Below are 26,547 nucleotides of genomic sequence, written 5' to 3'. Positions count from 1 at the left end.
GCTGCTACTGCAAAGGTAGCGAAGCAGCGGGTAGGATAGGTGTGGCAACTGGCAAGACCGCATGGCATGCCGCGGACCACTCGGGTGCCAGCAATCGTCCGCACACCCTGACCTGACCGTGACCACCGCCCAGGCCTTCCACTTGTGCCTCCTTCTCACTGCGATTTAGAACAGGCCTTGTGAAGGGAAACTTGTCGGGAAAGAGTGGGTTCACAATGGCATCACTGACCTAGGCAGAGTGCACTACCAGGTGTGTATTGAAGGTGGGTGGGCGAGGGGTGTATAGAGTCGTGGCTTTGACTTTTGGAAGTGCAGTATCCAATCAGTTTCCAGTAGCTGCGGATGCTTGGCAACCAATGAAGCTTCATCCATGCCTGTTCATCCATGCCTGTCCAGTTGCTCTTGTGATTTGTAAAGCCCAACCAGAACTATTCAGGGGAGTCCCAAAAATAGGCCTGCTTCCAGATATTTCCCCCATAGGCACCAAGAATGGGGGGCGATGCAAGGTCAACCACTCTCGTGAATGGACTCCATTGTTATAGTGGATCCAAACCACGGGTGTAGTGTGATGAAACTGCGTGTTTACACTGCACAAGCCACCTTGCACATTACTCGGCTCAAAATGGCGACGCCTGTCAGTGCAAAAGGATCACACCGTATCCATTGGCTAATGGTTGCCGTGGAGGACGTGGATTCTTAAGTGCATCCCAAAACCCAATCTGGATCCTCTGATACAACACTTTCATGTAACAAAAAAAAACAGGTGACCATTTCATCATTTTTAGCTGTTCACTAGACCACCATGAATCGGGGGGGGGGGGGTTGCAGGGGGGGGGGGATATGCTAAGAGTTACTCGGGTGTCAAGAAATTACATTCTATTTCACCTGCACATTTACATAAGCAAACTACACCTTATTTGGATATGTTCACAAGTTCAGGTGTGTGCGATCGACATAGCAACGGATGGCATGTAACGTACTCTTGCTCCATATTTACACCTATCCACGCCATCTGTTTTTTTTTTAATTTCATTATTTTTGCGTGGCGACGGGACAACGTGCTTCAAACCAACACACTCTGCACATGGTCATATGGTGGACGGCACAGCCTCCCTCCGTGCCAGGTGCTTTCCAGTGGTTTGGCCCAGACAGTGGGCGAAAACTACGGGGGTGGTATATTACTCTACTGATCCCTTGCTCCTTGACTGATTTTCCTCTGGATTAAAGTTCCTGGACAGAGAGAAGAGGGCACTTTTGTTTCTTGCCAGCCCCTTGCGTGGATTCGACTGTGTCCAGTTGATTTATTCCCGTTCACTTTTTGGGATGAAAAGCGAATCCGCGGCCACGTCACAACACTGCACGTGCAGCAGTCTTTTTCCAGCGTTGGAAGACTCACTTGTCATCTCGGAAGGTATGTCTTTTGCATTAAACCATAATTAACATGAGATTGCTGCAGCCTCGGCTGTCTCTGGCTTGTGCTATTCGGCATATCCCTTTAGGGGTGTCAATGGTGGGTGATTAGAACGAGGAATAGTGCATACAGCTGCCTGCTGTGGGGAATAATGACTACCAGCAGGTGAGGGTATTCAATCTCTTACATGCTGTCTTTCATTATTGATAGTACAGCTGCAAAACGGCGATTTTATAGGCTTGCATTACTGCAGGGGCTCTGTGTTGGAGTGGCTGGGTGGCAAGATAGCTGGTATGTTTCTGGTCATTTCACGTTGTGGGTTTGTGCAGATGGAGGCGGGCTTAGTTTATTTATTTTTTTTACACACTTTGATCATGGAGGATCGCTATAAAAAGTTGTAAAATGCGAAAGGAGTTGAATGGAGATCCTACCATCTGGTAAGTGTAAAACAGAATACACGTCATTTGAACAGAATCTCTTTTCTAGATGCTCGTTGTGATCTATGCACTGGTGTGAGGAAGGGTCAAAGAAAAGATTTTTCAGCCAAGACTCATTAAACGGTAATTAAGCTAGCACTAAAAGGCAGATTACAAGGTGTTTTTTTATTTTTAATATTGCACCTAATACCATAGCTGAGTTCGTTTTCTATGCGCGGATTGGGGAGTCGAACCTCTGTTGCTGTGCGTGGTCTTGCTTCCACGAGCTATAATCCGTTGCCCCTGAGCTATAATCCGTTCACAATTCTGCTCAAACTGTAGCCTTGAATGGATCAATGCCGGGTACATGTGGCATCACACACTGCTTAGATCCGGTTACCGTTGGCATGTATCTATCTGCTGTTCCTTGGTGCTCTGAAGCCGAATCTGCCCCATGTTGCTTACCATGCCTGCGGGGCCACCAAATAAAGCAGCAGTTGCCATAGCTAGACGAAAAAAAGCAAGATGCGAAATAGATTAGTAAAAAAATAATAATCCGTTTTAACACTTTACTGCAGCTTCTTTGGGCCTTTTATAAGATTTCAAACAAGGTCTTGCCTTTTTCTTGGAAGCAATATGCTAGTCTTAAAGCAGTTTGTTTCGTGGAATAATGCATTTCAGGCTTCTGACCCTGTGAAAATATAGCCCGAGGCTTTCTCAGCAATGCTGGTGCAACCACGAGAGCTGGCTTGCAAGAGAGGGGTGTGATCATGTTGGCTGCCATGCTCTCCTTTTTCTTCATGTGATTAGCCGCCATGCCACTGTCGCTGCCTTTACTGCAGCTCTCTCAACCTTCAGTCTTTTCTTATGGAAATCCTGCCCGGTGTCCTTGCCCTCCAAGCCCCCTGAAAACAGAGAATCCATACCTCGCACAGAACGGCTACTTCCGACGTGCGCTCGTCAACGCAATGTTGCTCTGTGTCTGCCTCGCTCTTCCCCACTAAGTGTTTCCACGCCACCCCAACCAGGAAGACAAACATTACCAGCATATGACCGCTTTCCAAGAACATTCTGCTTGCCTTACTAGCCCCCAGGGGTGCTGGTAGGTCTGGAAAAGATCAGGGGCTAAGGTAATGTTTTGGGTGACGGGATTCGGGGCTAGCTATAGCCTTTGGTGTAATCCCTGAGGTTCTATCCAGGCCTACAAGCAAAAGCTTTAGCCCCCTCGCCCCCCACCCCCTAGCAACGCCTCTGCTAGTCCCCATCACCTTTGTCTGTTTAAGAACCAAAAGTGTGGTACCCAGGAGTTGGGGAAGGGGTGGGGGGAGCCGGTGTCACTTGGTTATCTCCCCCCCTCCCCTGCCCCCACCATTCTAGACTTCAGTGACGAAGACTTTGTTGGCATGACAGCTGATAATGATTGGTCCGTTTTTAACTTGTGAAGTTAAAAACCTGAAGCAGGTTATTGCCTTGCTAGTAGAAGTTGGGGCCACAATGTATTGAGTGCCTGGTCCAAGTACCCTTCTTCCTTCTAATGGCCTGCACCCTGTTAGGAGAAGAAACCAGACCTTTTTGGGGACTGCTCCAGGGGAATTTTATGAAATGGTCGCTTACGTGTGTCATTATCAAGTGAGGTATCAAAGCTGCCAATCTTAATTTTGTTGGTTTACAGTGGTCCTAGTGATCTTGCAAGAAAAATGGTTGTTACTCGCGTCAATTGGTGATATGAGATTATGGTGCATTGTGGGATATGTGGTGGCACTAAGGGTGCCTGAGCGCTCTGGAGATGGCGTTCTTGGTGGGTATGGGGAATGATGAAAAGGATCATTCCTTTGTGGGGTTTCTAAATTTGTATTTATTTTGTTTATATAGCGCTGTAAAGCGCTTTGGATTAAATTATAACAGAATACGTACATTATAACAGTAGAAGCAGTTTACAATCGTGAATCAAACCAATAAAACAGTAAGTAGAGCAATTGATCTGTGAGGGAAGGGGTGAGGGAGGGAACAGAGAAGGTATAAGGGTGAACATGAGGAAGGGGAAGGGGAAGGGGCAGGTAGGGAGAGGTACATGGGGGGAGATGTGAGGGAAGGAGAGAGAATGAGAGGTGGGGACGGAATCGGGGTGGGGAATGGAGACTGAGAGATTTCAGGGAAGTGCGGAAGGTGTCAAAAGCATATGCCCTTCATTTGGTTCTTGTAAGACTGAGTCGAGTCACCTAAATAGCAGTCCATTAACACGGCACAGTCATCCTTCCCTTCCATTTAAAGGGACTCGGCCACAATTTTATGAGGATCATCATTTGAAAATGAGTTACTGGTCAGAATAAAATATACATGTTTTGCACCCAGCGAAAGCAATAACACTTCTACCTCTGCTCTACTTTACATTCTGTACGAAACTTCAAATATTGGAAAGTGGATCAACCCCATTGCCCCCAGAACATGCCTCACACTTGCTTTACTTGTGGTTTCATACTGAAAGTTGTTTTGTGTTAACAAATGTTCATGTTTGTTGGTGGTGACCAGCTTTCGGTTGGTTTGAGGACTAGGTGCACTCGCATACAATTCAGTACTGGCCACTAGTCTGTTTATTACTGAACACTAGCATTCATTTAGTACAAATTAAGAAGCTGATTAATGGAAAAGACCACCCAAGAAAGTGGATCTAGGTTTTGTGATATTGTGCACACATTCACAAACACAGTTACCAACGAAGATGCAGACAAAACAGACTTGCGTGTGTGAGAAACAAAAACTTCAAGCACGCACACCTTCACTCACTCTCACACACACACACCTTCACTCACTCTCGCCCACACACCTTCACTCGCACACACCTTCACTCGCACACACCTTCACTCGCACACACCTTCACTCGCACACACCTTCGCTCGCACACACCTTCGCTCACTCTCGCGCGCACACACACCTTCGCTCACTCTCGCGCGCACACACACCTTCGCTCACTCTCGCGCGCACACACACCTTCGCTCACTCTCGCGCGCACACACACCTTCGCTCACTCTCGCGCGCACACACACCTTCGCTCACTCTCGCGCACACACACCTTCGCTCACTCTCGCGCACACACCTTCACTCGCACACACCTTCGCTCACACACCTTCACACACACACACCTCCGCTCACACTCGCACACACACACCTCTTCACTCACTCTCGCGCACACACACCTTCGCTCACTCTCGCGCACACACACCTTCGCTCACTCTCACACACGCTCACCGGCACACACACCTTTTCTCACTCTGTTGCACACACACACACACACACACACCTTGACACCCTCTCTAACACACACCCACACACCTTCACATAGTACCTGGGTAGCTTTCAGCGACAGGTTGTAGTCCACCTCCATTCTGATTGACCGACAACCTGAGCTTCACGTTCATTGCCTTATCAGATATTGCTGGTAACTCTTGGGTGAATAGTTGACCGCTTCCCGTCTAGAGATACATGTATAGTGTCAACGGGTAGTGTAGAGGGCGGGTAAGTACTTTATGAAGGAAGAACAAATAAAGTTCAAACAGCACAGTTGTAGAGGTTGAACCCAAAAATGGAGGGAATGAACATGCTCTACCACACATTCATCAAATCGCTATGTGTCCTGTAAAATGGTCTTTGTAATCTCGGGCTTTGCCCTCTCATGAAATGTGTGTAAACTATGATGAATCGTCCAATGTCTCCAACTTCTCAGCGCAGGCCCTCTGCACCAAACGGATCAGCGTTCGTGTGCATGGGTGCTCCAAAGAGGAGCCCGTTTCCATTGCGAGGCTTCATGTCAGTTTGCCTGCTATGCTTAGTAGCACACCTCACTATGTGACCGCATGCACCGTTCCTCGTACAGACCCATGCTCCTGTCTGGGCAGATACATGTACCTATGCCAACAGTCTTCCCTCACACGGACAGACCCCTATTTCAGTCTTTGCAGTGATGAACATGTGCACAGTCCCCTGCTACTATTCTAGCCATCACAACCTGTGCATGTGCACTTTTTTAATAAAGGCCCTTTGCTCTATTTCTATATGTAGATTGGTGCATGGCTACTCAGTTAACACCCGGTCTCCCCACCAACATCACCACCTCCCTCTTCTCATTTAATGCCTTCGTTTTGCTCTCCTTCGTACATATCCAGTGATCCAGTAAAAGCCACCGTTTAGCTGTACATGCATACTCCTCAATACAGATTGTGTTCCAATCAAAGCCACCTGTACACGCACCATCAACTGTAAAGGCCTCCGCCCTGATCATCGGTCGGTCAGTATTTGGATACTTCTGCGCAAATTGGTCTCCACACAGACCACCACCAACCTCATCTGCTCCAGTGGCTGTTTCATTTTGTCTGTGCAAATATTAAGTGTAAGGGGCCCACCCACAGACCAATTGGAGCTAACGCCCCCCATCTTGGCCATGCAGCTTTCAGATTGGCTGATCCCCAGCTCTACGTCCACCGAGCAATCCTTTAATCGGGCCTTTACTCTGCTAAAGAGATCTCAATATTTGACACAAAAAGACCTTTCCACAATTGAGCCTTGCTTTATTTATTGTGCGTTTTGTAAGGCGCTTGTACATCAAGAAATGGTTTCAAAGCGCCCGTTAGCGCAGTAGCTGATGCAATCAGATTTGTGTCCGAATATAAGGAATTGCTCATGACAACATTTCCCACAAAAGTACGCTGCAACAGACAATGGGACCAGTCGCCTGCATTCAGCCATGTAGAACGATGCACAGGCAACTCGGGGGATCTCGAATGTTGGACTGCAATGGGATGAAACCTGCTGTCCAAGTGCTTTCAGAAAGGGTCTCCCATCTGAGAAGGATCTCAACATTGCCCCAATCTACAGGCTTGGCCCAACTCTTCTCCAGTCATGCACTGGTGGATGCCGCTTGGGAATTTAATATTCGAAATCTTACTGGCCACATCCTCACTGTAGTGCAGATTGTTGTCTGACAGGTGGCCCATAATGCCCATGGACAGGGTGCCCAGGCTGCAGTCTGCAGGGCGAGGGCGAAGACCTGAAGTAGTAGGTGAAAGAGGCTAGAGGCCACACATGGTGGTACACTTGAAGTGAGGCAGCTTGAAGGAAGGAGGTAGTGTTTGTGATGCCCTTCTGGCTCCTCGTCCTTGGTGCAGTGAGGTGCCCTTACTGTGCTGGGATGCACTAAACTGGTTAATGATGTTGGGAAACTTACATTTTCAAAGTTCTGCTCCTTACCTTATGGTTTTGAATAGTTGTCTATGAAAGGTCCACTATTGACCTCGGTATAAGCCCTCACAAATGCTACTTGCAGTCTCTGCATCACCCCATCCATCATTGCCGTCGTTCTGCCAGGTATTCTTACTATATTTTACTCACGTAAATCTTGCCGATGAAAGATTTCAAGGCAATAGGGTGTCTTGCTATATCACGCTGTTTGTCTCGGGTGCCAGGCTCTGACTGGATACAAAAGGACAGCTACTTCCTATCCTGCTCCTTTCCTCCGTCTTCCTTCACATTCGTCTATCGCACCAGTCCCTTCTTGACTTGCCTCTCCTAGTCTTCATGCTCGATGGTTTCAGTATGACTTTCCTGGGGTTTGTTTGGGTGGAGAACGTATTCCCTGACCCGACTCCAGGCCCTCTCGAGTCCATCACATACTAAATTCATGTATACTTGTGTACGGTCTTCAAGTAAATACTTCTGGCTCCTACAGGCACATTTTTTAATTTTCTACACTCGGAAACTAAACATGGCAATCATCCCTCCTCCTTTAACCTGCCTACTCTCTTCCTGGCTCTGTCTGTTTTCTTTCCCCTGCCCCAGCACCACCTATGTTTCCGTTTCCTCTTGCTTGGGTACCATATGCTAACTTGCGGGCAAGCCTAGGAGCTCTGAGGCCACTACAGTGGCAATTTGGTGCTTTAAAAAAGCTCTGTACACACACACACACGTACACACACACACACGTACACACACACACATACACACATACACCCCCCCCCCCCTGCGGGTTCCTGTCGATCCAGCCAAAATAGATCATATATCAGGGTTGGAAAGACTAGGAGGGTGAATTCTAAGGTGTTTGAAGGAGAAGGGAATATTTTCAAGAGGGCAGTGTCTGACCTCAATGGCTATTACTATAACTAATGGTGTGGCTGTGAGCTGGACTCATGCTCCAGTGGGCCCTTGACAGCTTTGCTTTTCCATGTGTATAGGTTTCATTTCTCCCACAAAACAAAATCCAGAAGCTTATTTCCGTGACTGCCAACCCTAGTGGACCGAACCAAATCGTGTAAAACAGGAGGGGTGCTGCAGATGCGTGGACTTCTGCGTGCAGTGGAATCCTGGCTCTTGTGCGTCATGCTGTAGTGGTCGGAGTAGGTCTCTGGCTCGAGTAGTCTGGCATTGCATCCTCTTGGTAAATCTGGGTTTCAATGTGTGGGTATGTTGAAACCATGCAGCAGGACAGCAAAGACCTTTCCACGTGTTCCCTAGGTGCCGAAGGGCCAGATCTAGCCACGAACGCTGGGCCAGCTGCGGGCATTCTGAACTGTGGCCACTCTGGGGCAATGCCCTGGACCTGGCTGCCTTGAAGTTCTTGAGGAATGCTCGCCGCTTTATGGAGAGGGTTAGTAGTGTGCGAGGATGGATTACACTTGGGCTCAGGCTGGTCGCTAGGAGCGAACATGCATGATCTTGTTTTGTCTACCCCCTCACCCCCCTAGTCCCCCACCAGGACCTGGGCTGCAGGTAGCTTTACCTTGTCAATTAGACCAGGTGCAACCATGCTTCACTAATTTCAGAGCCTAGTTTGAATCATTCCGGTTTGCCTAAACTTAGGGTTGCTGTGTTTTTTATTTTTTTTATTGAAATCTTTTTATTAAGTAAAAAAAATGAACCATATCAACACAAAAATATACTCGTGGCCTGGCCCAGCACTTCAGGTGGAATGTTGCCATAAGTGCAGCGCCCATATTGTTTTTTTAATTTTTTTAACACATTTTATTGATTTTAAAACAACAACCCGATTGATGACCTTTCATAGAGGCATCTGAACGATCAAACGGACCCCTACAGATTTGAATGAGTTTGTCATGCATCCACCCTCTTGAACTCGACCCTGGTATCGGCTCGGAATGCCCCCACAATTCTCAATTTTCGCAAATCTCTCATCGTGGCTTTTCCAACATTTGCCCAAGAACTAATCCCAATAGCCACACATGCTGACATGCAGACACCAACTCTCAGTACTGCGCGACTGCTAAAAGATGCCAGCCCAAATGCTGGCTACCCAGATCCTGTACAGCGCACCGCTGCCAGCCCAAACGGTGGCTGCCCAGATCCTGTACAGTGCACTGAGGCCAGCCCAAACGGTGGCTACCCAGATCCTGTACAGCGCACTGAGGCCACCCAAACGCTGCCTACCCAGATCCTGTACAGTGCACCGATGCCAGCCCAAATGCTGGCTACCCAGATCCTGTACAGCGCACCGCTGCCAGCCCAAACGGTGGCTGCCCAGATCCTGTACAGTGCACTGAGGCCAGCCCAAACGGTGGCTACCCAGATCCTGTACAGCGCACTGATGTCAGCCTAAACGCTGCCTACCCAGATCCTGTACAGTGCACCGATGCCAGCCCAAATGCTGGCTACCCAGATCCTGTACAGAAACTGATGCCAGCCCAAAAGCTGGCTACCCAGATTCTGTACAGCGCATCAATGCCAGCCCAAACACTGGCTACCAGATGCTGTACAGCGCACTGAGGCCAGCCCAAACGCTGGCTGCCCAGATCCTGTACAGTGCACCGATGCCAGCCCAGACGGTGGCTACCCAGATCCTGTACAACGCACCGCTGCCAGCCCAAACGCTGCCTACCCAGATCCTGTACAGTGCACCAATGCCAGCCCAAATGCTCGCTACCCAGATCCTGTACAGAAACTGATGCCAGCCCAAAAGCTGGCTACCCAGATTCTGTACAGCGCATCAATGCCTGCCCAAACACTGGCTACCAGATGCTGTACAGCGCACTGAGGCCAGCCCAAACGCTGGCTACCCAGATCCTGTACAGCGCATCAATGCCAGCCCAAACGCTGGCTACCAGATGCTGTATAGCGCACTGAGGCCAGCCCAAACGCTGGCTACCCAGATCCTGTACAGAAACTGATGCCAGCCCACACGCTGGCTACCCAGATCTTGTACAGCGCACCGCTGCCAACCCACACGCTGGCTACTCGGATCCTGTACAGCGCACTGATGCCAACCCACACGCTAGCTACCCAGATCCTGTACAGCGCACTGATGCCAGCCCAAACGCTGGCTACCCAGATCCTGTACAGCGCACTGATGCCAGCCCAAACGCTGGCTACCCAGATCCTGTACAGCACAGTGATGCCAGCCCAAACGCTGGCTACCCAGATCCTGTACAGCCCACCTCTGCTCTGGAACTAGGTCCACGCTTTAAAGAATAATATAAACATAACAAGTTTGGACCCTTTGTAAATGGCACTTGAATGCTGAATTTCCAGTAGCCTTGATACATTGTAGTCGTGCATCTGAAGTGAGGGTGTAGTGTTCACAACATCAGCAATGGAATTTGGGAGTTTTTTTATTTTAATAATTTTTTAAGCAGAACTACTTTTTTGTGGGGAGGGGGTGGAATTGTACGTTTCCGCATCGTTTTATTTTTGTTTCTCACCCTTTGAAATCAGTTGTATCCACGTGGCTTCATTCGCGTATCCTTACTTCAAAGGGCAGTTTCTCGGTGCTGAGTTCTTAAGCGGTAAGTCTTGCGTGCTTAGAACAGGGCACCCGGGCGCGTGAAGGAAAAGTTGACCCCAGTTGCTCAGGGTGGACATTTTTCCAACCCCTCCCTCCCTCCCTCCCCCCCCCCCCCCCCCCCCCCGGTCTTCGTGCCCACCTGCTTTTGTTTTGTGTGTTCCGAGCTGGGTTGATGTTGGGAATCTCGCAGCTGTTTGCGATCAGCACCGCTTGTTCCTGTGCGTTGGCTGCTGTGGAACGGCTTCATCACACATCATATCCTGACAAAAAAAAAGAGGCAGGAAACCAAAAATACTTGGGCGCGGGAAACCGTGCCGATTTCTTGTCTGTGGTAATCGTTTGCGAAAGAGAAAGTAAAAATGCCCTGGCAGTTTGGTTCTTCGTGAGGGGGGTTTGGGGGGGGGGGGGCGATGTTCTTTGAGGAATGTTCGCGATGTGACTCCGGCTAGCGGTTAGGCGGCGGCTAGACTGTCGGGCAGGAGGTGTGGAATGTCTGCTTCCCGCTATGAATCACAGGAAGCTGTCTGTTCTCTGGACTTGTGCTGTACATTCTGTTTTCTTTTCTCAGTTTGGTTCCCCTGCGCTCAGTACAGCGGACAAGGTTGCAGGACAGTCCCCCCCCCCCACTACCCCCCCCAACTTTCGCCCCCAGTTTCATTAATTTAGATCGGCACCAGTTGTGATTTCCTAAAAATGAATGTTAAAGAGCATTTCTTAAGCTAACACCGTTTCCCTTTATTCTCTTCCAGGGAGATTTTTCCTAGCGGACTCGTCGCGGAGGACGTAGAAGAAACTGGCTATCGAGGTATTGGGTCACCTTAGACGTGCTCTCATGAGGTAACGCTGGGCCACAGTCGACCTTCCCTCCCCATCCCTCCCCTTCCCCCTTAACCTCTGGCGATTCTTCATCAAGGAGATGGGCCAGAAAATCTCAGGGAGCATAAAGTCTGTGGATGTGCGGGATCCCCCGTTCAGGCCGGTTAAGCGGGAGCTTCGGGGCCCGGATTTTTGTAAACCGACCCGGCTCGACATGCTGCTCGACATGCCCTCCGCCTCCTTGGAAGTCCAGTACAAGCACGCTTGGAATAATGAAGACCGCTCGTTGAACATCTTTGTGAAGGATGATGATAAGCTCACTTTTCACAGGCACCCGGTGGCCCAAAGTACTGATTGCATCCGAGGAAGAGTTGGCTACACCAGAGGCCTTCATGTGTGGCAGATCCACTGGCCCGCGAGGCAACGGGGAACGCATGCCGTGGTGGGCATAGCCACAGCCGAAGCACCGTTGCATTCGGTAGGCTATACTTCTTTGGTTGGAAGCAATAGCGAGTCCTGGGGCTGGGATCTGGGACGCAACAAACTCTACCACAACTGTAAAAACCAACCAGGGCTGACGTACCCAGTGTTCTTGGAACCTGACGAGTCTTTTGTTCTCCCAGACTCCTTGCTGGTGGTACTGGACATGGACGAGGGCACTCTGAGCTTCATAGTGGATGGACAGTATCTTGGTGTGGCCTTCAGAGGACTGAAAGGAAAGAAGCTTCACCCCATAGTCAGTGCGGTGTGGGGACACTGTGAAATCACAATGCGATACTTCAATGGGCTTGACCGTAAGTCTTGACTTTTTTGGTTGAAGGTACTTGGTATATTGTCTTCTCTGTTGATGTCTTATAAAATTGTGCAGTGTGATTCTGATGCCACCCGCATTTATTGCATTTAAGATGTGCTTCTCATCAAAAAAGACCATTTGTCACTGAGTATGCACTGCCCATTTGTGCTAATTATTTAATTAATACGGTTGCATGTTCTCACCTTATTCCTTCACCGAAGCGCTGGTCTTTTATCACAGCGGCTCCCCACCCCCTGTCCCTGGGACAAGTACCCTATGGTGGGAGAGTGCCAGGGGATGCTTCCCACTTGTGGCACTAAAAATAACTGCAGGGTATACGGTGCCCATACATTCTTCATGGTAGAAGGAAGACTTGGAGAAAATGTGCACTGAAGGGATTGGGGTATTTAGCGTGAGAGTGGTACATGCAAACATGGTTAGACAAATGGGAAACCGAGATGGGGCGCAAGCGTGTATCCTAGAGAGCACTTAGTATACTGGCAGAAACCTAAATGCATGCAGGGATGGGTTGTAGAGACAGAAGGACACAATACATGTGCTGGAGCTATTCTGTGGTACAAGATTTGGGATGCAGGCATTCTGTGGTACAGTTAGCCGATTGGCCCACATGCCATGTGTGCAGCCACTGACCTGTAATTTTCCTGACCGTCTTCTATCTGATGGGTACAGTTATTTAAATATTGGGTTCATGCAATCCTGATGCCAGTGCGTGGTGCTGCATATGTTCAATGGCTAGAATAGCTTGAATGGGCGTCCAGGGAAAGCCAGGCTTTTGCATATGGCGTTTAACCAAGTGCCACTTTGACTGAATCCCACTATTTGGATCAGTGTTAACAAAGTAGGAGTTATGCAATCTTCTGCATGGAGAGGTACGTCTGTGAGGGTGGAGGCGGAAATGTGCAGGGATCATTGGGGGTGTGTGTGTGCAGGAGAGGAGATGGGAGAGCTATTGCAGTGGTGTCCCCAGCCCCTGCCCCCCAGGGCCCATGCAGCAGGAATGCCCGTGTGTTAGCATTGTGTGAGTGTTAACATCTCATTGGTCTCTCTGTGTATATTCAGCGCGAGCCTACCAGGAATTGCTCCTCATTAAGGAAACATTCACATCTAGTTGTGTAGCTGTGTGAAAATGCTGTCGGTGTGCTGGTTGCGAAATTGTATATTTGTGGCACGTAAATTTGAACCGACACACCCGGCCACTTTTCACAAGCGCAATTGTCAATGTAGAGGGTGTGTTCACCTAGACTTGAATTTGAGCAATCGGTTACTTTTGAACACAAATTTAAAGTTTTGATAATCCTTTTGTTTTGCCGCGATACAAGTGCACTTGTACTCCGCGAGCACTTTCTTTCATCATTTCCTGCAATAGGCTGAATTCTCGCCAGTTGTTCTTCTAAACTACAATCCCCAGATTGCCTGCAGCTCTTCTTCTCACCTGAGGCGTGTAAGCACGTGATAGAGTCCGTTTTTCACCAGTTTGCGACTCAGCCCGCAGCTCTTCATCCCCTACCCCGCCCCCCGTATTACAGGAGCAGAGTTGCTGACATTGGGCAATAGTGCCAATCCGGAAACAACAGTGTCGGTAAGCCTAACGGCACTGTTGTTTCCACACCGGCACACTACAACTCTGCGGGCGGGTGCTGTTCCCCTACACCAGGGTCAGACCTGCCGGGCGGAACGGCACCCGCTCGCAGAGTTCTCACGGCCTGTGTCCCCATTCCCATGGAGTCCTATGGAAGAGGGTGTCCTGGAGGCCACTGTGCCACCCCACAATGGTGGAACCACACTTGTGCCAACTGATCTTAGGGTACATGACAAGGCGCTATATCACAACGTACATAGTAAGAACCTTAAATGCCTGCTACTGAACACACGATCCCTTATCAAGCACTTCTCTGAGGTAGTCGACTACATTAACACCCTTAAAATCAAACTACGCACCATCACGGAGTACTGGCTGCATGAGGCTGCAGGGCCAGCCCTCTCATTAGCTGTTCCCGCAGGTTTCAGCATATTAAGAGCAGACCCCAAGAGCACAAAGGGGTGGGGGGAGGGATTAAGGGGGGGTGTAGTGTGGCGCTGATCTACGACAAATCTACACAAATCCACAATCTTGAGAACATTTCTGTCTTGGAGTGCAAAGTGATATGGGCAAAATTTGAGGTCGATGCTAATTTGACAATTCGCATCATTTGTATATATATAGGCCACCGCCTAGCATGCCAGAGTTTATCACACATCTTAGCGACTTACTAACTCCAAGCTTTAAACCAAGTGCCAGAATTCGTATACTGGGGGACTTTAACTTTGGTTTGGGAGATGTGTCGGATGTCATGTCCATGATGACCAGGAACACTCTGCTTGATCTAGGTTACACCCAGCATATTTCATCACCTACCCATGTTAATGGGAGGATATTAGACTGGATATGTACCCAGAACATTCCCATTAAGAACATTGAAAATAAGCAATGTCCATGGTGCGATCATCACCTGTTGGAATGGAACATGTCCATACCGACCCCACCCGCAAAATTAGGCTTGAAAGATGCTGGATTTCATATAGAAACCTTTGCAAGACTACGCCATCCGCTGTGCAACCATTCCTTTCCCCTGTCACCGAGAATCTGCCTAACCTACACTCTGCAGAAGATCTGGCAGTTGTGTATCAAATCACACTATAAAAGGCTGTCAACAGCAGGGCTCCTGTGAAATCAGGCCTGCAGACAAAACCGCCAGACAAGAAATGATACTCAGCTGATATCAATAACCTGAAGAAAATTGAGAACAAGCTATGAAGCAATGCTAGAAATCTAAATCATTGAGGATAAAACCATCTACTCCCAAGCTGCTAAAATGCATAAACTAGCCATACTTGAAGATATGGTTGTATAACCAAAGAATACTAGCAGCTGACTCCAGTACTAAGGAGCTTTTTAGAATCCTTAAAGAGCTTGAGGATCTTTGCCCCCCCCCTTCCTTCACAGATTGTTAAAGATGCCAAGTGGTGCACAGCCATTCAGGATGCACTAACGCATACAGTCAAAAACATTCAAGTGGTTCGAAGTCATGCAGGGGACTTTGGTCAGGCTACTCTAGTTCCCTTGACCATTAATATCGGTCCCGACTTCAACTTTCATCCTATATCGCAACATGACCCTGAGATCCTCACGAAGCTCAAGACATATTGGGACAGAAACAATCCGGCTTCGGGCGGGCCCATAGCACTGAATCCATCTTACTTGATCTGAAAAATAACATTAAGATCATAGAGAAAGGGAACAAATCTATGCTTGGGCTGCGAGATCTATCCGCAGCCTCTGATTTAGTGGATCATAACATACTGGCGGATAGACTACACAGCACAGCCCACTTTACTCTTTCAGCCACAGCCTGGCTGAAATCTTTTCTTTTCTCTCGGATCGTAAGGCCAGAGTTTTCGTTAACGAGGCCAGGGCAGAGGACTTCTTGGTCATGTGGGGGGTTCCGCAGGGCTTGTGCGTGTTGCCTACTCTCTTTAACATCTTCATGCTCCCTCTGTTTGATCAGTTGGATGAAGCTGGCACTACATATGCCAATTATGCAGATTACCAGCAATGCCTTGTGCCTCTTAGAGCAACTATGCCAACAACTCCAGGACTCTGAATTCAGTCTACAACCGGTTTCAATCCTGGATGCGAGAAATAAGCTTGCACTCAATGGTTCCAAAACCGAGCTTATGGTTCTTGGTACCCCTGCTCAATTGTGCAAAATGAGCGCTGCATATCAGTCCTTCAATGTGTCCGGGTGTCCCATAAATACCCAGATTAAGGTCAAGACGCTAGGGGTCTTCCTAGACCAAGATCTTAACAAGAAGGCCCAAGTCAATAGCCTTGTTTCTAGCACTGCGTATCCTCTAAAACTGGCTTGCTCAACTCCATCCCTTTTTTGAACGCATTGAGCTGCTCTACCATCATATTATAGGGCAAATTGGACTACTGTTCAAGTCTCTTGTTTGGTATCACCAACGGGGGATCTGACTAGCATGCATGTCATCCAAAATAATGGTGTGCATGTTGTGGAGGGCCTACGAATGTCAAATCCTGTGACTGTGGCCAGGAAAGCCTTACATTGGCTTCCTATCTGCAGCAGGATCATTTTCCGTGTGCACTGCATTACGCACAGATGCTTGTACGGCCAGGTGCCAAAATACCTTTCTAAATGTATCTCTTGGCATCCAGCTCGCAGAAACTGAAGATCAAACAGTGCTTCTCTCCTGGAGATCCCTTGTATCAGACTTGCTTGTGTGGCCCAGAAATCTTTCCCACATGTTGCGGCAAAAATCTGGAATGCTCTACTGCCAGACGAGAGCATGTACCTCTGACCACTTTTAAGAGCGGGGGAAAAAACGACACCGTTCTCCTAATTCTGTGGTACTTCTACTTGCCCCTTACCTTACATGTTATTTGTTAGTCTTTTGTCCCAATTGCTATCATGCCTCCGGGGTCTGTTAGTCACTATACAAAACACATCATGGACAGGTGGAGGTGTGGCTTGGTGCAAGACAATTGGGGCAGGAGTAAGAGAAAGGGACATGGCAGTGGGGTAGAAGAGTGGAGTGCTGGGAAACACTGATCCAGCAAATGTAGCCTGGGTAAATGGGTATGGAACCAGCATTGCAGTGCCACAGGAATTCCGATGGGGCATCAAAGCCTTTCTCATGATATCTGAGGGACGTGGTCGCATTCGGGCACGTGAATCCTAATGGGCAAATTCTCTGGTGTAATAATTATGAAGCCCCCTACATCGCCTTTCTCTGGGTTTACACTGGATGTTATTTCTCTTGGCAGATTAGCTGTGAAGGGGCACGGTTGGTGCTCCAAAGATATTTTGCTGGTACACTGTGTGCTGTCATTCTAGAAATAAAGAAGTACAACAAAGCTCACTATTACTTGTTAATGTCAAACCTATTTGTGCCCTGCACCGTCGCCACCAGAGTGGTCCCAAGGTGCTCTGGCGGATCTGAAAAGGGGGGCTTGGAGGGTTAGTAGGGTGTAGTAGGAATAGGAGAGAGAGCTGTGATGTCCTGTTGGCAGCATCAGCTTTGGTTTTCAACGTCCGCTGAGTTTGAGTGCGGTTATCAGTTCGGTGCGAGTTCCCATGTGCTGTTGATATGGGTTATGTGGCGTTTCTGTTGCAGTGTGGTGAAGGAAGTGCAGATTGTTGTGCGGAGAAGTCCTTGTGTGGGTTTCTGTATGAGAAGTGCATCGGGAAAGTTGTGGTTTTATAGTTGGGTAAGTTGTTTTTATTTTCTTGCCTCTTAGTCTTTGCGTTTCTTTGCTCCACATCTATGGTTATCCTGTGATTTTGGTATTGTAGTTTGTCCACCTAGTTGGCAGGTATGCTGGGGTGGCGGTTTTCCTCTGTGCTACTTCATTGGTTTGTGTACTTGGCTGAAGCTGGCGTGTTCCCCCACCCTGGTGTTGGCGATGTTTAGTTTAGAGGATTCTGGTCCCTTCCTGCCCGTTCCTGTGTGGGTGGGCCTTACCTGCCTATATTTCCTATGTGGGCTAACGGTATGTGGTAACGGCATCCTCCGCCACCCTCCGGTTAGGGAAGATTAAGTTAGGGATGATGGGTTCCCTCTCTGGGATTCTCGTTTCCTGCAGTGTATATGCTTCCTAGTAGTTTCCTTTTGGAGCAAAGACACGTTTTGAGTAGTTTTCTGAATTGAAGACGATCCCTTGTGTTGGGTATATTTTTTTGGTAGATCATTGCAGGTTATTGGTGCCAGGTGCAAGAGCGATATTCCTCAGAATGTTCTTTTGTTGTATGTGTTTGGTCATAGGTGGATGTCGTTGCTTGATCTTAGTGATCTTGTTGGGTGGTAGATATTTTTCTCTTTTAGGAACTCTGCTCCTTTGCAGTCGATTGCTCTGTGCGTTACGCACATTGATTTTAACTTTATTTGCTATTTTATTGGTAGCTAGTGTAGAATTTTCAGTGCTGGGGTAATTCTTTGTGGTAGTTTGAGTAGCAGTCTGGCTGCAGCGTTTTGGATGCGCTGTAGTTTCTTTGTCGTTCTGGCATTCCTAGGTACAGGCTGTTGATGTCTACTCTGGACATGAATGCGATGATGGTAAGTGTTTTGTGCGTGAAGGAGAGAAATGGTAGGATCCTTTGTACTGCGTGTAGGAGGAAGACACATTTCTTGATTATAGTGTTTACTTGTGGCTCCAGTGTTCGTTGTCTATCAAAACTCCTAGGTTCTTTACGATCGTTGATGGAGCTGGCGCCGTTGCAGGTTCCGTCGGCCATGGGATGTAGTGATTGTTTGCTCTGCTTTTGGATATCATTATTTCTGTTTTGCTCGGGTTCGGTTTGAGGTTGTTTGAGTTCATCCAGGCATTATGTTCTTGTAGGTAGTCTTCCAGTGTTGCGTTTTCTTCCTGTGTGTCTTGTATTTTATAAACTATTTGTGTCGTCGGCCTAGTTGTAGCATGTGAGACCGGGTCTTTTAATGAGCTCGATTAGTGGAGCCAGGTAAATGTTGAAAAGCAATGGGGAGAAAGATGATCCTTGTGATACTCCACAGGTGGAATCACTTGAGTTGGATTTGAAAGGTTTGATTCATATGGATTCAGTTCTGTTTGTTAGGAAGGATTTCATCCATAGTAAGGCTAGGTCAGTGATTCCTATTTCTTCTAATTTCCCGACACAGATGTTGTGGTTGACTGTGTCCAATGCTGCAGAGAGACCCAGAAGTATTAGAGCTGTGCTTTTGTCTGAGTCTGCTTTGTATATAGATTGTCTGAGATTGAAAGCAGTGCTGTTTCTGTTCCTCATCGGACTGAAGTCTACTTGTGCATGATCTGGCGGTAGGTGGTGTTCTGTGAATTTTTGTGTTATTCTATAGATGTATGTTTCGAGTACTTTCGCTGGCTATGGGATGTTGTAGATGGGTCTGTATTGGATAGGTGTTCCATGTTGCCTGATGTGTCCTTGATGTATGCAGATTTGAAAGATTCTGATACTGTCCCTATTGAAATTGACTGGTTGAAAAGGTTTCTGTAGTATTCCATGGGTGTTCCTTGTATGATGATTGATTTGTGTATGTGTGTGGTGCAGCCATCCTTGGGGGAAGCCTGCTTTGTTGCTATTGTTTACCAGCTTGACAAATGTCTCTGCTGATATTTGGGGGAAGCTTGAGAGTTTGTTCTCGCAATCCTCGGATCGGTGGGTGATTCGAGGTTGCTTGGTCTGGTTTGTATGATCTATTGGATGGCGCTGATTTTAGTTTTTTTTTTTTTTTTTTTTTTTTTGTGATGTTTTAGTTTTGTCTCAAACTTTCATCTTGTGGTTCGTGCGAAGTACGTGGATAGAAGAAGAGACAGCAATGCAGTCTACATTGCTAGGAAATCATTTTTCCTCCATTAATCTCGAATGCTGTGAAGGTAAAGGACAGCTGTGAATGTGTATTTGTTATTTTGTCCACTGGGAATCGCAGCCCATCTTTCATCTGTTGTCATTTGCTGCGAGGCCATGTCAAAGTAGGCCCCAAACTGCTTGCGGTGGTTGGCAAGAGAGGGACATTCCATGAGCAAATGGAATATGGTTTCTGGTGTCGTGGTGATTTCACAAAATCGACAGTGGTTCTGGTTTTTTGGAATTTGTCTAATTGATGCCAAGTACTCATTAGTTGGTAAAGTGTTCAGGCGGATTTTTAAGAAGGTCGATCTGATATTTGGATCAGGGAATGACAAGATGTATGGCTGCGGTTCATGTAATTTTCTGTTGTCCTTATTGCATCGCAAAGTCCGTTTGTATGTATTTTTCTTTTCAATGGTTTTGATCCAATCATTTTGTAGAATTTTGGTTTTAGCGTGTTGAGGACGTTTCGTTAGAAGTTCTTCCAATATGTTTTCTTGTTCCATTTCTTTGGTTATTGTTTTTTTCCAGGTTTGTAGTATTGTGTTATTTAGAGCAGTTGAATTAGTTTTCAGAATTTGGGTTGCCGGGGTCTTGTCATCCGACAGTATTTTTCGGTATATGTCTAGTCTTTTCCATCGTACCATGGAACCGATGGATTGGGTAGCTACTTCGTATCGAATTCTCGCCATGGGATATGATTGAGGAAGAGTTAAGATCCTGCGCCAGAATATTGCTTCAAATTTCACCCAGTCTACCTGGTCTGCGTTCATCATTGTTTCCGTTCCATAGGTTATGATGGGAATGTATTTTTGTCTGTAGAACATGATGATGGGCTTAAATGAAAATTTTCCATATTTTCTGTGTAGGATAGAGCCCTGTCGTGCGAGTGCTTGAGCCTTTTGTTCTAGGTTGTCTAGCCAATCTCTTTCTGTCTTTGATTGATTGATCATGATGCCAAGATATTTAAATGTTGTGACATTTTCCAAACGTATTCCATTGATGTTGAAATCTGGTGTTTTTTTTGCTTTTGGTTTAGGTTTTGTTAGAGCCATGGTTTTTGTTTTTGTGCTGTTAATTGTTAGCTCATTTTGTTTCATGTAGGCGCTTAGTGCTGTAAGAGAAGTTTGGAGACCAAATGGTGTTCTGTCGAGCAAGACGATGTCGTCTGCATAGGACATAATGGGGACCGGTATTGAGTTTATTTTCGGAGGGTTTGTTTGAGTGTTGGAGAGGTATTGATCAATGTCTGATGTAAACAGGTTGTATAAAGTCGCTGCGAGGGGACATCCTTGTTTTAGACCATTCACTGTGTTGATAGGCTCCGTTGTCAGACCTTGTTTTGTGAGTCTGATTTTTATGGAAGTGTTTGAATAAAGTTGTATAATGGGTTCTAGGATATTCGCAGGGCAGTTCCATTTGCTCAATTTAGCCCAGAGCTTTTGGCGAGGTATTGCATCAAAGGCCATCTTTAAGTCAATGAAGGCCGTTTAGATCATGGACTTATTGTTTATTGCTTCGTGCTTAATTACGTGCAATAAAAGAAGATTGATGTTAGTTCCAACGTTACGTGTGAAGCCTGTTTGTCGCGGTGATAGTCGTCCAGTGGAAGTAGCCCATGCAGTGAGTTGCCTCAAGAGTGCTGTTGCAAAGATTTTTCCGTGAAGTGATCCGCAAGGTCGTTGCATAGTTTCAGTGAAGGTATTGTGTGCTTTTGCTATTCCTGAAACGAGGGCATCGAGGGGGCGGCAAAAGACTGACCTTGCAGACAGGGGTAGATTGGGAACCAAGAGGCCCTGGAAATAACTTTCAAAAGGGCCTCATATTACACATTTGCAGCCGCGTTGCCATTAAACATTTGGAAATACAGGGCCTTGATGCTGAGGCCTACTGGGAAATCTCCAGAGTTGCTGTAGGCCATTCCACCCCTGCTTGCAGATGGTGCCTTCACGGCTGCCCTTTTCAAATTCGGTCTTTTGTTTGCAGGTTTTAGACCCAAACTTGTTAGTCACTGAATATTTTTACCTACGCTTGGTGCCACCTTCTTGTTAGGGTGATAGGAAATGGGATGGGGGCAACACGGTTGCCTTACAGTTATGGGCGGCACCAGGGATGGGCTTGCGTGGGCTAAAGCCCTCCCAATTTGGAGCAAGGGACATCACTCTGCTTTGACGCCCGGCCTGGGGCTCAGACAGCAAGAGCCTGTCGCATTCCCCACCTCTTAGACAGTTTGTTTACTCACTTTTAAACTTTAAAAGTAAGCAAATGCATTGCTCTCTGAGATGAAAAAAGTGCCGTTTACGTGACTGTGGCAGCAGAAAACGAACAGAGGCAGAGGACAAAAGCCGGCCCAAGGGATTTATCAATAGACCACCCCCCCCACCCCGTAGGTTGAAATGTTGAACTTAAAGATGGCTTACGCCTCCAATAATTAGCATTAACTAAATAGCCTGCGAGTTGCAGAGGCATAGATAGTGTGAGCGGTCCAGAGGGAAACGGGTAAGAAAACAAGCATTGACAATGCCAACAATTTGGGCTTTGTGTAGGCATGGGAAAAGGCACCTGCCAGGCACTGCCTGGGCATTGATGGTAGCCAGTGTAAAATGGTGCGAGTACATGGGCTTCTAATAGCAGTGCGTGACAAATGGCTAATACTTGTACACAAGGCAAAACTGCTGGCTTTGCCAATGCTTGTTTTTTTAACAAGTCGTCAAGGACACACGTAGTGCTAATAAATCGAGTGGCTGAAGGCAGATCCAGGTAAGACATTTTTATTACACCAGAATTGTGTTTACAGCTCCAATTAGTCATCAACTATCAGAAGACTGCTTTGAAAAAATAACTGCAGGCACTTTGAGTGCAAAGTTTGATGGTAACGCTTGATTAAAGCAAGCAGAAAGAGTTCCCACGAGGCGCTGTTTTGGGTCGGAAAGGGCAGGAACTGGGTGGGAATGGCCATAGGGATTAGCATGCCAAAGGGCAGTCAATTGGTGGGCCAACAACCAAACACCTTCATCCTTTGTGCCTCATCTCGTATGCCATTTCTCCCCATCTGTACTCTAAAAAATGTTTGTATGTATGCATTCATGTATGTGTGCATGTATGCATGCATGCGAGGGAAATGTGTAAGGTTGTGCATGTTTATATGGAGATGTCTGGAAGTGCATGCATATGAATGAATGAATGCAGTGGGAATGGTGTACATGGGTGCTAGTGCGCGTGTGAATGACAGTATAGTGTGAAGGTTCTGGGTGCTCGTGTGAATGGCAGATGAGCTGTAGGAGTGTGGGACTGGTGGGTGAATGTGTGTGTGTGTGTGTGTGTGTGTGTGTGTGTGTGTGTATATATATATATATATATATATATATATATATATATATATATATATATATATATATATTCTGTGCGTATCTATGTGTATAGGTGTGAGTGTATCTGTATATGTGGCCTGGGGAGGGGGCATTGGAGCATAAACCTTTTTTGACAGGAGCATGGCATGTTTTACTGGCGTTTTTTGTGCAAAGCAATGACAACTTGAGTGTTATGTGAAGGAGGGGTTGGAGCGGGGGAAGGGTACAATAGTGGGGCGGACTGGAAATGTTGTACTGTATTAAGAGCAAATCCAATAGTGTTCTTACATGGGGGAGGGCATGTTTCCTTACTGTGGCATGGCATTTTATTTACTGGTGTTAAAGTCAAAGACAAATGACATTGACAAATTAACTGTCCTTGCATGGGGGCATAACATTTTTACTGGTTTTGGTAAAATACAACGTGATGGGTGTTTTTATATTTGTATAATGATATATTTATATAGTGCTTTCGCCAAAGCTCTGTACAAAGAAAATACGTACATTAAATTGTCATTGAGCCGAAGTGGTACTAATTTATCAACCTCAGCAGGATGAAAGGCTGAGTTGGCCTTGCCAGGATTTGAATCTGTGAACTGCAGATCATACTCGGATTGCAACAGCGATCTCTCAACCCGCTGAGCTATTTCACCGACTAGCCAGCAAGGACATGTTTTCTGACTATGGCATAGATTTGTTTTTACTGGATTTAAGTCAAAGCCAACAGGCATATGTTCTCACGGGCGATACTGGCATATATTGGCCGAGCCAGCATGAACATGTTTTGTTATCGAATCATTATTGCCATTAAGGGGAAAACCAACATGAGTATGTTCTTATGTGGAAATACTGGCGCATATAGGTGCACCAGAATGGACGTGTTGGCAGAATCGATATTAAAATGTTTTTTTACACTGGCAGAGTACTGGCATATAGCGGGCAAGGCATTTTAAAAATGCCTTGGAAAATGCTCTTGTGCATTGTTTGTGACTTTGCATCTAAAGGACTTTTTTCATGTCTTACCCTACAAAACCGGTTGAAAACTGTGTGGGTTTTTACCTAATTTATCATAGAACGTGTACTGTAAAATTCACCATATTAACCCATTATTATTTTATAAAAATGCAGGGGGAGATCTCCCTTAGCCCCCCCCCCACCCCAGAACTCTTTTGATTTGTTTGCGCTTCCTCACTATGCTCGGTCACTCTAGTTTGCGCTTCCTCACTATGCTCGGTCACTCATGCGCATTTGACCGGTGGCAGAGGATGAGCCCGACTACATTAGTTGAAGGCCCCACTTGTTACACAATCCTGGCTATGCCTCGGTGATTTGGGGAGAAAGATGGCCAAAGAAAGGTGTAATATCTACTCGGCCTTCCGGTCTCAAGGGTTGATGGCGGGGGGGGGGCAGATGGGCAGTCAAATAGCACAGTAGGTTTAATGGCCCCTCTCACTGCTAGCTTTCAAAACTGCCATTTCAGCCACCCCAAAATGTTGAGGCTGGCTCCACCCCTGCTTACAGGTACTTACTATACACAAAGTCCTGAAGTTGTGTCTACAGATCCAGGGCTTTTTTTCAGACCCCAAAAGCTGAGTTCAGACTTGGTGTTATCCAACACTAGTATTGTTTTACAACACGGAATGTATCTGGCCTCAATGTGCCCGAGTGGCTATGCGCGTGAGCAACCGAGTGGACATTCGGTGGCCGAAGGGCAATTGCGCGTCTAATATTCATTGATCTTTACCTACACGTATACCAGTCTTATGTGGTCCTCTCGTTGTCTACTCTCCGCAGTCCTAAGGCGCACAGAGCCTGATCACACCAAGTAAAAAATGATGTTTCTGCAGGGGTCGATTAGCGCGAACTTGGCACAAGTCTCGAGCATAACCGCATGCCACGATAGCCACATTGCCCCTTGCTTTTGTACTTGGTCATCTGGTCGCTTGCCTCTAAAGATGACCATTTATGATAGCATTCGCCTCCGAGATGAACATATTTTTATCAAGCCCCCTATTTGATGTTTTATGCATCCTTCTGTAATATGCGAGACTGGAGCTCGATTCATGGAATTTTGCACAGTTCAAAATGGCTTTGCATTGTAGAAAAGCGACTTTGCTCTGCCGTCACAAACCTTGATTCATGGAACTGTGCAAAGTGTATTTTTGCAGTGCAAAGTCCTTGCATAGCCATTTTTGCAGCACAATGACTTTGTACTGCAAAAATACACTTTACACAGTTCCACTTTGAACCAGGATCGGATTGGCCCTTCGGCTCGTTGCTGGGCCGAAATCATCCCTGTGGAGTGGGGGCCGGTTCCTGGTCATGCCTGGGCCGGTTTGGAAGAAAAAAATAGAAAACAAAAATATTCTTTTGTTCTACTTTTTTTTCTTCAAAAAGCCTTTCATCCTTCTTAGGTCGATACATGAGTACCAACACAGTTTGGGTGATATTGTATGCATATTTGTTCTATAAAAAAGAGTTTAAGTGTAAGTGCAGTACAATAACATTATCATTTGGCCTTGGACGTCTGCTTGGATTCACAGTAATTTAGTGTACTTAGTACCAATGCTATTTGATGCCACTTCCTGTTTTGTCAAGGGGTGAAAGGTCGTGTATCATTGCTTCCCGGGATGTCACTTTGGGGTGGGGTCAAATGACCTCACTTCTGGTGACATCATCAGAGGTCAAGGGTCGTGAGGCGAGGGATGGGCCACTTTTTTTGGGTGACGGGGCCTATTTCTTGTCCCGCCCGACCCTGCTTTGAACAGTGCAAAAGATTCCATGAATCGGGCCCTAGGTCTCTTTCGAATAACCACATGGGTCCAACAGTGGACGTCCATTAAGGACGCAGCGTTTTGCGGCCACACACGTGACCGTCTGGGCTAGTTAACTGTGCCAGTAACCTATCCTATCTGTGTTTCCAGCGTGCACAAAGCAGCCGTTGAAGGGTCTGGTTTTGAAATGTTCGAGTCATCGCATGCACACTTCCACGCCCCCTTCCCTCTTGGTAAGGAATGTCTTGTACATTGCAGCTCTGGCGCGGCTTCCCCTGGCTGACCATTATAGCCGCACTTGTTCCTGCCACGCGCAGCCTCGTTTCCCCCCACACAGTGGGGAAAGGATAGCGGAGGCGGAGAACAAAAATGTACTTGCCGTCCAAGGGAGACCTGGATAAGCTGCCAATACTGTGTGGACTAAAATATCGTTCTAATGATTTATTTAGCCTCTGCAGCCAGGTGCATCGAATTCACAAGGCATCGACACGTACGCATCTCTGCAGCCCGCTCTTATGTTTAAGCAGGTGGCGATTTGTTTAAAGTTTCTGGGGATTTCACACTGTGAAACATCCGAGTGCATTTATATCTATTTGTTTAGGTCTTGGTTTCTTACGTTAAAAATATAAATGTATGTTTTATACCTGTACTAGGTTTACCTCTTTTTATCCCGACTGGTAGCTTTTCAGGTTTTGCTAGTCAGAAGCATTTTTAATGAATGTATGTTACCTCTGATGGCACCTGGGGCGCACCAAAACCTAAAGCCCACGGGTGGGGGAGG

General features: G+C 47.0%; 1 protein-coding gene across 3 annotated transcripts in view; it reads left to right on the top strand.

Annotated features, from left to right (window-relative positions):
• SPSB4 (splA/ryanodine receptor domain and SOCS box containing 4) overlaps positions 1 to 26,547 on the top strand; it is a 268,730-nt gene that overhangs the window by 75,338 nt on the left and 166,845 nt on the right. For 2 of the 3 annotated variants that reach the window (XM_069617774.1, XM_069617776.1), the window contains exon 2: positions 11,359 to 12,219. In XM_069617774.1, the coding sequence (XP_069473875.1) occupies positions 11,526 to 12,219 (694 nt within the window). In that variant the 5' untranslated portion in view covers positions 11,359 to 11,525. Of the gene's footprint in view, positions 1 to 11,106; positions 11,211 to 11,358; positions 12,220 to 26,547 lie in introns of those variants that run through there. The other variant, XM_069617775.1, reaches the window with a different exon arrangement.

Source organism: Ambystoma mexicanum, chromosome 10 (assembly GCF_040938575.1).
Source record: "Ambystoma mexicanum isolate Mex_15411 chromosome 10, UKY_AmexF1_1, whole genome shotgun sequence".
Taxonomy (NCBI): Eukaryota; Metazoa; Chordata; class Amphibia; order Caudata; family Ambystomatidae; genus Ambystoma; species Ambystoma mexicanum.
Note: the sequence above shows the minus strand (reverse complement) of the source record. Positions and strands in the feature narration are given on the sequence as shown.